The sequence below is a fragment of the Montipora foliosa genome, chromosome 11 (genome assembly GCF_036669935.1).
Source record: "Montipora foliosa isolate CH-2021 chromosome 11, ASM3666993v2, whole genome shotgun sequence".
In the NCBI taxonomy this organism is placed as follows: Eukaryota; Metazoa; Cnidaria; class Anthozoa; order Scleractinia; family Acroporidae; genus Montipora; species Montipora foliosa.
The window spans coordinates 31,111,963-31,124,462 of record NC_090879.1 but is presented as its reverse complement, the minus strand read 5'-3'; the positions used below and the strand labels follow the sequence as shown (position 1 = coordinate 31,124,462).

At 40.8% G+C, this 12,500-nt stretch overlaps 1 protein-coding gene and 1 pseudogene across 5 annotated transcripts in view; one reads left to right on the top strand and one right to left on the bottom strand.

Moving 5' to 3' along the window:
- Positions 1-4,694, bottom strand: part of LOC137974809 (GDP-fucose protein O-fucosyltransferase 1-like) — a 15,164-nt gene extending 10,470 nt beyond the window's left edge. For 4 of the 5 annotated variants that reach the window (XM_068821800.1, XM_068821799.1, XM_068821798.1 and 1 more), the window contains exons 1-3: positions 4,486-4,694; positions 2,521-2,615; positions 681-851 (exon numbers count right to left, since the gene is read on the bottom strand). In XM_068821800.1, coding sequence (XP_068677901.1) covers positions 681-851; positions 2,521-2,615; positions 4,486-4,630 — 411 coding nt within the window. In that variant the 5' untranslated portion in view covers positions 4,631-4,694. Of the gene's footprint in view, positions 1-680; positions 852-2,520; positions 2,642-4,485 lie in introns of all 5 variants that reach the window. The other variant, XM_068821796.1, reaches the window with a different exon arrangement.
- A 198-nt stretch (positions 4,695-4,892) lies between these two features.
- The window catches only part of LOC137975553 (endoplasmic reticulum aminopeptidase 1-like), a 38,556-nt pseudogene continuing 30,948 nt past the window's right edge, over positions 4,893-12,500 (top strand).

Here is a 12,500-nt window from a genome sequence, read left to right as displayed (position 1 = left end):
CACCATTTCATTGTTTGGGGACACCAACATGGCGGCCGTGACGTCATGTGAAATCCAAGAATTCCCATAGCATACAGTGTAGTGTCCACCATTTCTAAGCTGTCAATAACTGACTTTTCATGGATGATGATCTTGATGACAATGCTTACAATGTCGATGATGATAAATGATAATTACTGGGTATGAATATCTACAGGATTATAACAATCATAAATTTGACGATGACAGAGTGATCATAGTACTTTCTGTGCTCAGCACTCTGTCTTGCACAGCTGATACTGAAGGGCCTCTGGAAAAGCCAGAATCCAGAAACGGAACCGGAACCAGAACCAGAATTGGTTCTTCTGTTGTTCTCCCATCCCCTTCTCCTTCCCCTTCGAATGTCTGCCACACAGGCCAGTGCTCACCATTCCCGTACTGAAGTGCAAGGGAGATAGTTCAAAGAAATCGGGTGCACAGCATATTTCTTCCTCTTGATTTTAGTGTACAGGAGGTGAAGTGCATGCAGCATCTTGCTGTTCTCTATGTTGTGACGAGATAATTTTATTTCATCACAAGAAAAAATTAATATCAAGTGCACAGCTGCAAAGCCCTGATGACCCCCAACGTAAAAGCTTAACGAAACCATTAACCTTTCTTCAAACACACAAGGTAAATTATTGCTTTGTATTCCTTCCTACCTTCATCCTACACTGTGCACCAGACCCTGGGGGTAGCCAGCAGTAGCCATGCCTCTTTCCTTTAGGCCAATGTGAAGGTGCCAAGTGCTTCATAAAATCTTCCGCCAGAATCACTTGGTGGTAGGACCGCAAGGGCTCAACTTGAAAAAAATCAGAGAAAGGAATATTTTTCTGTTGGAAAAGCAGCAAGAGAATAAATTATAAAATGACTTAATGAACAGATCCAATTTACGGCAGATAATTTACTCAACAATTTTGCCATCATTGTAGGTGATAGCTAGAGTAATAAAGTAATGAACCCTGATTTAATAGTGCCCAGAAAATGGAGAATTTTATTTCAAAGACTCTTTGAAAAAGACTAAGTGTAAATTCAGCTGTATAATGGTTCCTTTTTGTTTGCTTTACTTCAAAGAGGCTCAGGAGTATTTATTTTATAGTTTGTTTTATGGAGCACATGCTAAAGTTCATTGAATGGGATTCCATTCAGTTACTGCCAAACCTGTCAAATATGTGGCCTGCACACAGCCAGACATGTAACTGGGAACCTAGGTCAAAACCTACACGTAGTCCGTGTGTGCAACAGCTCCCAAAAGCTTGTTCTGATATCTCACAGTTAACAAGGATTTCAGTACCCCTGTCTGATTGCCTAGAATTTTATGCACTCTGTAATTGGACATTTAGTCACTTAACAACTCACGCAATCCTTTCAATGCAAGGTTGAAAAGAGAGTTCAAAGCCCTAAAAGATCAGTTTTAAGTTGATTGTCTCCTATCTGAGCAGGAAAACTCACTGTGGGAATTTCTTGTATGTAGACTGAAATACATTGTACATTTGTCACTGCGGCAATCCAAAACGTGTGAACACTAGAAATATTTATGAAATCTTATTGTATTTTAAGTAAAAAGCCAATGTAGCATGAGAAAACTTAACCGCAACCAGTAACGGTAATTAGTAAATGTGGTTTCATGTCGCTTCTGATTGGTTGCTACATGCGATGGGAAATGTCAAAATGAAATTAACGTGTTGACGGTTTTTTGGATCCGCATGTGCTAATTGGCAGATCTCTTGATTTCTATTTGTTTGCAATCCATCGCAAAGACAAATTCAAACTCTCAATTTTGCCGAGTGTGTTGAACTGTTCCCATCACTTCGCAAGCAATAACCTTTCATTATTATTTTCTAAAATGCAATGAAATAAATTGAAATAAACAAAATGATTAAACATTGCCTTTTCAGTTGTTGAAATGCAAATCACTTTTTCTGTCATGCAAATAACGGATGCTTGCCTTGTCAAATAAGTAAACACCGAATCTATCCAATCCGAAAAGGATACAGAAATCCCTGTTAACTCGGAAGAAGCTTTTCGGAGCCGTTGCGCAGATGATTGTACTTGTGGTTTAGTCTGTCTGCGATGCGCGCTTAGTTAAATGCACTTAAAATATTTTTTATGTAGCAGCATGTTTAGGGTGCAAATTCCAGGACACTTTATGCAGCCAACTGCAATTCCACCCACATGTGTCCAGCAATGCACATAATTAGATAAATTGTACACTGTCCGGTGGTCCAATTTGGACAAAAATTGTAGACCACATGTACTTCACTCAGAGAAGTTTTTCTGTAAATTAAAATAATTAATAGACAGCTTCTCTCAAACCTAAGATTAAAACTACTTTTGACAATGACCACATGAAGGTGGCATTTTGGAGTGTTTTTTTATTTATTTAAAAATGGCTTGTCCACAGACACCCTCAGAAAAAGGGGCCTTTGATACAGCCAGTTACTCTTCTACTCAAAGCAGCCAAAAGAATTCACATTTCATGGAAACCTCTTATTCACTTACGTATGTCCTCCATGGTGGAAGAATAAGTGTCCTATCAAGAGCCTTGGCAAATGCTATTGCTCCTAGAAAATGTTCTGCTTGGTTTCCAAATCGTCCTGTAATGTGTAGCACAGTTTGATCACTATAATGCATCAGAACTTACTCATTAGGTCAATCTTTTACTCTGGCAGTAATGATCAGAAAAAAAATTCATTTTTGGTTTGGTTGTCATACGTCACCAGGAAACATCATCAATGAGACGCCTTTGAACAAGGTATCAGCCACAGCACAGGCCAGACACCAGTTGTTAATGGCAGGTTAATTTTAACCACGGTGACCTTAAATTAATAATATACATGAAAAAATTACTTGATTCTGATTGGCTGACAGTAGTGCAGTTCAAGTGCAACACAGTGCAAAAACTGTAATACACCAGTGCAAAAAGTGCAATACCAGTGCAAATTACACATCGAAATTCTGGATTATGATTGGCTAATAAACAATAGGGTTTGATCAGAACCAATCAAATATTTTGTTTTCAAATCAAGCGCGTGACCTGGATGGCACAATTATGATGCAATTTTTCCCTGATTGCGCATGTGATACGCGTGCGTTTCTTCTGCTTAACCATCTCGAATTTTTTCATGTATTATATTATTAATAAATAATCACATGATTTTTCTCGTGCAATTTGGAATAAATAAGCACATGTAAATTTTTTCAAAGACTACAAATTGCACTGTCTCGCCCTACGAGCTCGTGCAATTTTGGTCGTCTTTAAAAAAATTTACTCGTGCCTATTTATTCCAAATTGCACTCGAAAATTTATCAAGTGATTACTTATACACACTATGAAAATAAACTCCACTTAAACATTGGTTTTCGTACATGCCTTCCATGACCATGATGTTCTGGACAAGTTCTGGCATCAGTTGTCCAAATGCCAGTAATATGTAAGTATCAGAGAAAGTCATCACCTCAGTTATGAAGCAACTTGTGCAGTTGGGAAAAAAGCCTGAAAAAATCTTGGCTTAATGTGGCTTGAGCCGGTTTCACCACTTTGAGGGACATTCTTATTAGAAGGGTTATAACTAAAACACTGTATAACGTAACAGCAATGTTATGGTTGTATGTGAAACACCAATTATTGTTTAACAAAATCACCCGCTATTGTGACAATAATAGGTTACCATGGCAACATGAAAGCTATCCAAATATTTCACCTCAATATTTTTTGTTCGCCTAATGTAGAACAACAGCGCGATTCATTATGTAAGCATAGGCAGGGGTGATCTTTTCAAAAGTCATTCTCATGTGTGAAGATATCAAAAGCTCACCTTGTATTTCATTGGTGTTTAGATGATAAAATTTAATCCAGTGGATAAGTCACTATCCAACAGCTTCAATCTGTGCAAGGATTTCAGTACTTGCGCAATCATGTAACCATGAGTAAATTGCACAGTCTAAGTAAATGTAAGTAAAAGGCCTGTGGGAAAACCTTTAAGAGTCAATGTTTAACGTGGACTTAATCTTTATAGTGTGGATTGTTGTTTATCCATTGGATAAAGTTACCTAGCCTTTGAAAGTTTGATCTACAACTGGGGCTAAAATAAAGGCCACACATGCAAAACAACTCATGCAGGAGAAAGACACCTACAAGTGACATTATCATATGTAGAGTCTGGCAAAGGATTTATATCGCTCATAACAAAATGAAAAACTGACGGCATGGAAGTTTGTTATTAAAATTAAATTAGGCTTGGCTTGCTTTGACTTAACAAGAGAAATTCCATTTATGATCCAACCCTGGGATATATAGAGTAACGTTCGTATGCCTTGGCTTTTTTGTCGGAGCCCTTCGAAACTCCTTTCCTACCCTTCTCTTGTTTAGTCCCAATCGTATTAAGACGGACCTCATCTATAGGCTGGGGGAAGGGGGGTGTGTTCTTTGGATCACAAATGGAACTTCAACAGCGTCAATCTTACCCATACAAGGACAATAAAAAACATAGCCTCGAGGATCCCATTTGATATCCGGCGGAACTCTTTCAATTTCCGAGGTTAACGCTCGATTTAAAAGCGGAAATAGAAAGGAAAAATACAGAAGTAAATGAAGAAGGTTCGAATTCATTTTGGTACTGAAACACAACTAAGACTAATTCAAAATTTGACAGCTGAATCAATAGTTTGGAATAGTGGTAAGTACTTCATGTTACACTATAATAGGGGATACATGAGGTACCTAGGGGAATAGTTTGGTATATGCCGCTGACAGATCGCGGAAGACAGTGTCCCGGATGATTTCCAATATGGCGGATCGTTGCAATGGCGGTTCTTTTAAAAATACTTATCTCAACGCGCTCATGATCGATCACAAAAGAAAAGTAAGGAGACAGTCTCAGGTATTTCACGCCTTTTACTTCATCTCGTTGGTTGTGAGAATTGGGTACAGCTCTTGAGTGTGGAAAAATATCGATGGTTTGTGAAAAGCAAACCGAGTTTGATCGAGGTTAGTTTTTTTTGGTCAGTTTAGGTCTGAGGTTCGCAGTGGGGAAAGGTTTTTGTTTTCCCAATTTAAGTGTACAGTTTATCCTTAGTCTTCAGTTTATCCCACCTGCAGAGCTCTCAAGTCGTAAAGTTTCCAAAGCGTGAGATGCTTGTTGGAGATTGCACCAAAGGCGCATTTGTCCTGTGTTTCTTGTGCCGGAGGCGCCACACAACTCTAATGGGGAATCAGATCGCTGGAAATGCACCTTCGAATCCGCCATTTTGTTTCTTTCATGCTGCTTGCTAAGAGAGCCCATGTTATTATGGTCAGCCAGAGCTAAAATATCGGCCTATAATTCATATATTAACGGATGAAAGTCCACCCTGCTAGCAGAGCCAGTCTTTTGCTTGCTCGATTTTGGCGTTCTCGAGAAAAACTCTGTAGTATCCGTTCCTCCGCACGCAGTGCCAGCCTACGTTGTGTCACGTGATGTGGCATTAAATCAGTTTTTCTAACCAACGTGGTGTGTATTCACTGATCTAATGACGATCTTACATTTGGCGACGAGGATGGCGGATTACAAGAAGAAAACCAGAAGCAGCGAAGAGAAAGTCAGCGTAATCAACGGCTAAGACCTCAAAGCACTTAAGCGACGAATAATTTAGACGAAAGAAGAAGAAAAGAAAGCAAGAAACGCCGAAGCGAACTCGCGAAGAGACCACGTGCTCAATAAGAAATCATGCCAGTTACGCCAGGCCAAGAAGGAACCGAAGGACACGCGCTGAATCCGACAGAGAAAAGAGTACTCAGCGTTGGAAAATCGCTAAAGATAAAGCCATTTAAGATTCCAGAAAATTCCCTGGAAGTTGGATGTGCATGGAGAGAATGGATTAAAGACTTTGAGGACGAAACATGGTATTTCGAAATCACAGAAATAAGAGACCGCGTGAACGTCTTTAAGATTTACGGTGAAAAAGAAATCAAGAAACTCGCACGTAACTTACCAGAGACGACCAGACGACCAGAGACAGCGCCAGTGGTCGGAGACGATGATTACAAGAAGCTGAAAAGAAAGCTAAACAACCATTTCTTACCAAAAAAGAACAAAAAAGGTTCACGTTTAACAAGCAAAAACAAATCGCAGGAGAGAGTGTTGTGACATACTCGGCGCGACTGCGCGAAAAATCAAAGGATTGCGAGTCCGGCGAGCAAACAGATGACAGAATACTGGAACACTTGATACAAACCATCAAGGACAGCGAGCTCGTTAAAAGAAGCATTCAGAAGAAATGGAACCCCGATCAGTTCCTTGAGGAAGCAAGCCAAAGAGAAGATATTAACCAGCAAGTCAAAGATATGAAAGAAGATTTCAAGATATCGAAAGTCGGGCGTGAGTCAGAGGATCTTTCGCCGAAGAGTGGCAAGTGCGGCAGAAGAAGAAAATCGAAGAAGAAACTACCGCGATCTCCCGGAAAACGAGACCACAAGAAGGAAGAAAAAAAGAAAGGCAAAAGCTGTGGTTACTGTGGAAAGACAGGAGCACACCCTCCAGGCCGAAACTGCCCAGCATACGGACAACAGTGTTTAAAGTGTGGCAAGGACAACCATTATGCATCATGTTGTAGAACCGGTGCCCAACCTCAAGAGGGATCTAAGGAGACCAAGAGAGAGCGAGTCAAGGAAACAACAGAGGCTTAGGAGACAAGCAGTAACTCGGATGATGATTACATCTACCTTCAGGAGACAACACAACACATACACCGAGTGAAGAAGATAAGATCAGGTCCAAATCAAGACACCGTACTAATCCGTATCGGAGACATTGATGCTTTCGTTGAACCAGATAGTGGAGCAAGCGCAAATGTGATGGATGAATATCAGTGTAAGGCCCTCAAGCACAGATAACAAGAAATTAAGGACCTTGAGCCCAGCAGAGGCACACTGAAGACACTTCGATCTAATCTAACAGTCAAAGGCGAATTCATTGCCACATTGCGGAACAAGAACCGAGGCATACAGAGCAAGTTCTTAGTGATCCAAGGGAAGATGGACTGTCCCCCACACCTAAGTAAAAGCACACTGTTGAAACTTGGAATGCTCAAAATCGATCGAGAAGGAACAATCAAAGAAACCGATGAACTGAGAATCAAAACTGTGAAAACACCAGATGACGGCATCGAAACAGTACTGAGCAACCAGGGGAATGTAGTATCCGTTCCTCCGCACGCAGTGCCAACCTACGTTGTATCACGTGATATTACATTAAATCAGTTTTTCTAACCAACATGGCGTGTATTCACTGACGATCTTACAGACTCTGCATGAATCGAATAAGATCTTTATTGAATATCCGCTGCATGTTGCCAGGATAAAGTCTCGAACCCAAGCCTAATATGCCAGATCTCGCCGCCATCTTGGTTTTTCATGGTACAGCGGGCTCAATTATAACCATCGGTTTTGTCACTAAACGGACGCACGGACTGGAAAAACCGGTTTGACGAGAGAAAACAAGATTGACTAGTCCAGAAGTTCGGGCTGCGGCAGCTTCAAAGAGTTGACGCGATTCGGGCAGAGCCTCCTTTTCTCCTCCTCAGTAAAGAAAAAGACAACAGGAAGCTCTGCTCGCAGGGTGATGAAAATCCTGAAGAAACAAGAAAATTGGTTGCACACGAACAGATTTAACATTGGCCGAAATTCCGTGCCAGTGAAGGAGCGATTTCGGAATTCATGAGCACTTTTGAAAGCTTAAAAGGTAGAGTTACCTTCGAGAAAAGTGCCAATGCTTGAGAAATGCTTGTGTTGGTGTGCGAGCGTGAGATTGCATCAATATGCGTGAGACTCACGCTCAATGCGTGAGACTTGAGAGCTCTGCGCCTGGACCACAGTCTGCATTAATGGGAGACTCCAGATTTTGGATTGAATCTCCTTATTTTAACATCGATAATAACAAAATTTAAACGTTTATTTTCCTCATAAACTCCGATAAACCGGTCTTGTAAGCGCCACCTCGTTCCCAGGGTCCTCTCTCTCCTTCCTCTTCTTTCTCGAGTAAGGAAGAGAGAGGACCCTGGGAACGAGGTTGTTGTACGCGTTGCTATTGACAGATTGTAACTTGAGTAACAATGTGAGTCCGAAATAAACCAATCAAATCAAGTGTTTCAATGCCAATGACAACTTTTTCCCGTGTTTTTTTTTACTTTTGCCTAGATTGTGTGACAGTAAAAAAGGAGGGCAATAATGAACTAATGGAAACAGAGGAAGATGATTTTTCAATGGATGAGTCAAAAGATGGTCGTCATAGCAGCGGTGAAAACCTGTTTTCCTGGCTCTATTTTAAGACAAACATACCGATCCACAGATTGATCGTCCAAGCCGCCTTTTTCTCTCTTTCGCTTGTCTTTGCGGTAGTCCTCGTTCTCATATTTCTGCAACACGATTTCCTACCGCTCTTCACTGAGCATGCGCGGGAACTGTCTAAGCATCGTTCTATGGAAGATGGGGTGGAGTTTCAAATTGTCGACACCATAGAAAAGTTCCCACATGGAAACCGCGGGCGCTTACCAAGGGACATTCAACCGCTTACTTAAAACCTGGGTTTGCGGGTAAATTTAACAACTCTCCGATATAGCGGAGTTGCAAAAGTGCAACTAGATTTGTTATTCTCCATTCGAAAGATTTGGATATATTAGACGTTTCGATAACGCAGGCATATGAGATTCCACCAGTTGAAACATTGACTGGTCAAAGAATTCTGTTATTCAAGAGAAACCAGCAGCTTTTTGTGGAGTTTTTTAAACCTCTTCGTAAGGGAGAGATGTATGTTCTCAATTTGAGATTCAAGTCCAAGATTTCTAACAGATTGGAGGTGTTTTACAAGAGCTATTACACCAATAAACACGGAGAAAAAAGGTATGAATACACTGCACAGAGAGTGGTCTCTATTTAATTCTTAGTTTCGATACAGTGTAAAATCGATTCAGCGGGTTGTCAAGGTAATGGGAAGTGGTAGTTTATTACAGTATCGGGGTTTCGTTGTGTCTAGAATATCTGCATGCATTTGACTACGGTGCCCTCGTTTTACCAAGGGCACCGTTATAAGAGGTTCTTTAGTGGCACTTGCATCGTGCTAAGAAGAAGTCTAGTTTACCAAGCGAGTCAAACCAAGAAGTCTCTCTCAAAAAATTAGTGTTCATAAAGAGAGTGGATTCATTTTGATAAAATGCTTAAGTGACTTAGAAAATGGTTTCTTTTTTTTTCTTCTTCATCTTAATAATAATAATCTTCAAGAGAAGCTTTCGTGCGTTTTCCTCGTACTCTTTCCCACAGGGCGCTCGCAATGACTTACTTTGAGCCTGCACACGCAAGGAAAGTATTTCCATGCTTTGACGAGCCCTCGTTTAAAGCGTCCTTCATCGTTTCAATAACCCGTGACTCTGGATCGTATTACGCTCTGTCCAACATGCCACGTGCCCATCTTGTTCACAGAAAGGATGGACTTGTTGAAGAGCATTTTGCTCCAAGCGTCAACATGAGCTCGTACTTGGTGGCTTTCGCGGTTTTAGACTTCAAATGGAAAGAGAAAAAGACTGATTCAGGAGTAGCGGTAAGGGCTAATGTAGTGTTTGCATAGCATATCACTTAATGCAGTTTATATCCGCCCTACGCTCCAAGACCACCAAGTCCTTCACTCCAAAGGATTTTCCACAGGTGAAAGTGAGTTTCCGATGAAAAAGGATTACAATACCGTCGATACTTGCGGTGGAGCAACGATATGTTATTTGTCTAAAACTATTGTCGGGTCACTTCTTAAGGGTGTCCGTAAGGCCCAACTGTTGCCATGGTAACTGCACAGCAGTGCTAACAGACCTTTTAAAACTCAATAAAGAAGCATTCATTAATTATGTAAAGATTGAGAGTGCTTAGTTGACTTTTCCGGTTTTCTGTTTTACCTTGTTCAAACTATGTCTTGATGTAGTTATATGCCACAAAGAAATGGCGTACAATTGATTCCTGCCCGCTTGTATCACAACTTATACAATTATCCAATTCAACTGAGTAATTTGATTCACGCTACAGGGTGTCTATCACCTCATGCGATCAAAAAGACCTTTTACGCTCAACAATTCTCTTCACTTGTCGAACACTGATTCTCTGGATTGCTAAACTCTCTCCTTCAAAGTCACTTTCTTAGAGGCTCCTCAAAGGTTAAAAAACTAGTTGTTATTTGATCAACGACTGCGCAAGGAAGAGGGATGGGTTTAATACTGTTCATTGCTCGGTCATGGATCAAACTAGGACCACTTTTTCAATTCCCGTCTTTCAAAGCGAATAAAAAAGTGAGTTTTCAATAAAGAAGGTTCTAAAAGCCATACGTCAATATATTTGGGGCGATTTCGGAGAATACATAAAGTGGAAAAGTTTTTGAGGTGTTGGGCAGTTTAACCAGAACCGTAAGCAGAACATAATACATGAAGTTCTTGGGCTTAAAGGGGCAAAATGATGCAATTTCGCAACACCCAAAATACCCAAAAATTAGAATGAACTGTTGCAGTAACCACTTAAACCTGTTCAGTGAACAATATAAAAGAAATACAGCAAAAGGAAAAAGAAGCATGGATGGACACAAATGGACAAATTTAAGGCGGATTGCATTTGGGTAATCTTGAAAAAAGGTCGGCCCGCTTTTGCTCAATTCCACGTGAGTACCATTTTCGAGTTTTAAACTCGTGATTGATTAAAGATTCCCCCTAAACACTCTAAAATAACGTGATATATCTCCTTTAAGGAGTCACCTTGTGATACAGTGTGACGTGGATGCAAAGTAAACATGAGTGTATTAGACACGTGTCATGAATTCTCTAATTCTTCGTGTTCCATCTATTCATGACCTTTGACAGGTTCGGATCCATGCCCCTGCAAGCGATTACGACCGTTTGGATTATGCACTGGACAGTGCTGTTAAGGTTCTGTCTTATTACGAGAAGCTGTTTGAAGAGCCTTATCCACTTCCTAAACTTGGTCAGTAATAGCATGACGCTAAAAAAAAGGGAAAGGAACTCATTTAAGTGTCTAGTCGTTCTAGCGCTGGAGCACTAATTGGTAACACCGTAAACTGAGATTAAGAACAATTAACGCAAGTGAAGTCAAATGTTGGTTTTTTAGGAGAGCGGGAAACCGGAGTACCCGGAGAAAAACCTCTCGGTGCAGAATAGAGAACCAACAGACTCAAACCATGTATGACGCCGAGTCTGGGAATCGAACCCGGGCCACATTGGTGGGAGGCGAGTGCTCTCACCACTGCGCCATCCGTGGACCCCACTATAGGATTTAGTTCAGTCTTTGCTCACCAGTGGTAGTGGAGACCAAGAATGGATGATTGAGGGGAATGATGGTGAGAGGGCCTTTGAATTAAAGTGCACGAGAAGACCATTCCCTAAAAGTGTCGATCTGCGACGGAATGCGGCTTATTGTCTATTTTTAGAACGGCTACTGTTATATTTTAATTTGGCAGGACAAAAAAACAATGCATAAGAATGTTCCGTGTTAGATCCATGATTTTGAATTTAGCACGAGGAATCCGTGGTTGCAGACCAATCAGAAGCGTTCAGTGGTCATGAGGCCCAATCTGATTGGTCATCGTTTGGCGGGATTTACATTCTCAGTTTCGATAATGACGTGAACTGAAAGACAGAGAGATCGACACCTCTCGATTTTTGACTCTCACAGGGTAGCCAACTTCAATTTTATCCTGGCTTTTATAAATTGTCAGGGCTACTTGTGCGAAATAATTTCACACTTCGTTTAATCCTCTTCTTACTGTGAATTGTTCTTCGCAAAAAGAGACAGTTTTCAAGTCGTTTTTTTCTCAGTTCAGGAGACGCGACACTCAAATTAAAATACTTAAACAAAGATATTTTAATTTTCACCGTTTATTTGTCTCACTTTGATGCTGTTTTTCCCAACTGTGTGATAATTAAATTGTTTAACTGACATCACTATCTCCAATTTCCCTGATTGTCGTACTTGTGACAAAATGGCGTCTTTCTGGGCGGGATTGTAAATAATCCAACCAAAAACTCCTTTGCAATCCTACTGTGAAGAAGAGAAAGCGCACTTTTTTTTTTTCAGGTTAAAGGTAAGACGCTTCACACGACCGAAGCACTTGACTTGTGTTGTCCCACTGAGCGAGAAACAAACTAAGAGTAAAAAACGAAAAAGTGCTTTTCAATTATGACGTCTTGGTTTTGTTCGCGACGTATTTTACGTTAATTAACCGGAAGAAGACGTTTAGCTTGCCTGTCGTCATATACGGCTGACTTGTCTACCTTTTTTATGATGGACGCTTAAGTCATCTAGGGATGGCTCTAACGTCACAGACGACTTTCACATCTCTGGCATTAAAACGGCCACTTTCCTATTTTTTTTCCTTTTCATCTAGACTTGCTAGCAATTCCAGACTTGCTGATCGGCGCCATGGAAAACTGGGGACTGGTGACGTTTCGTCGTGTCCATC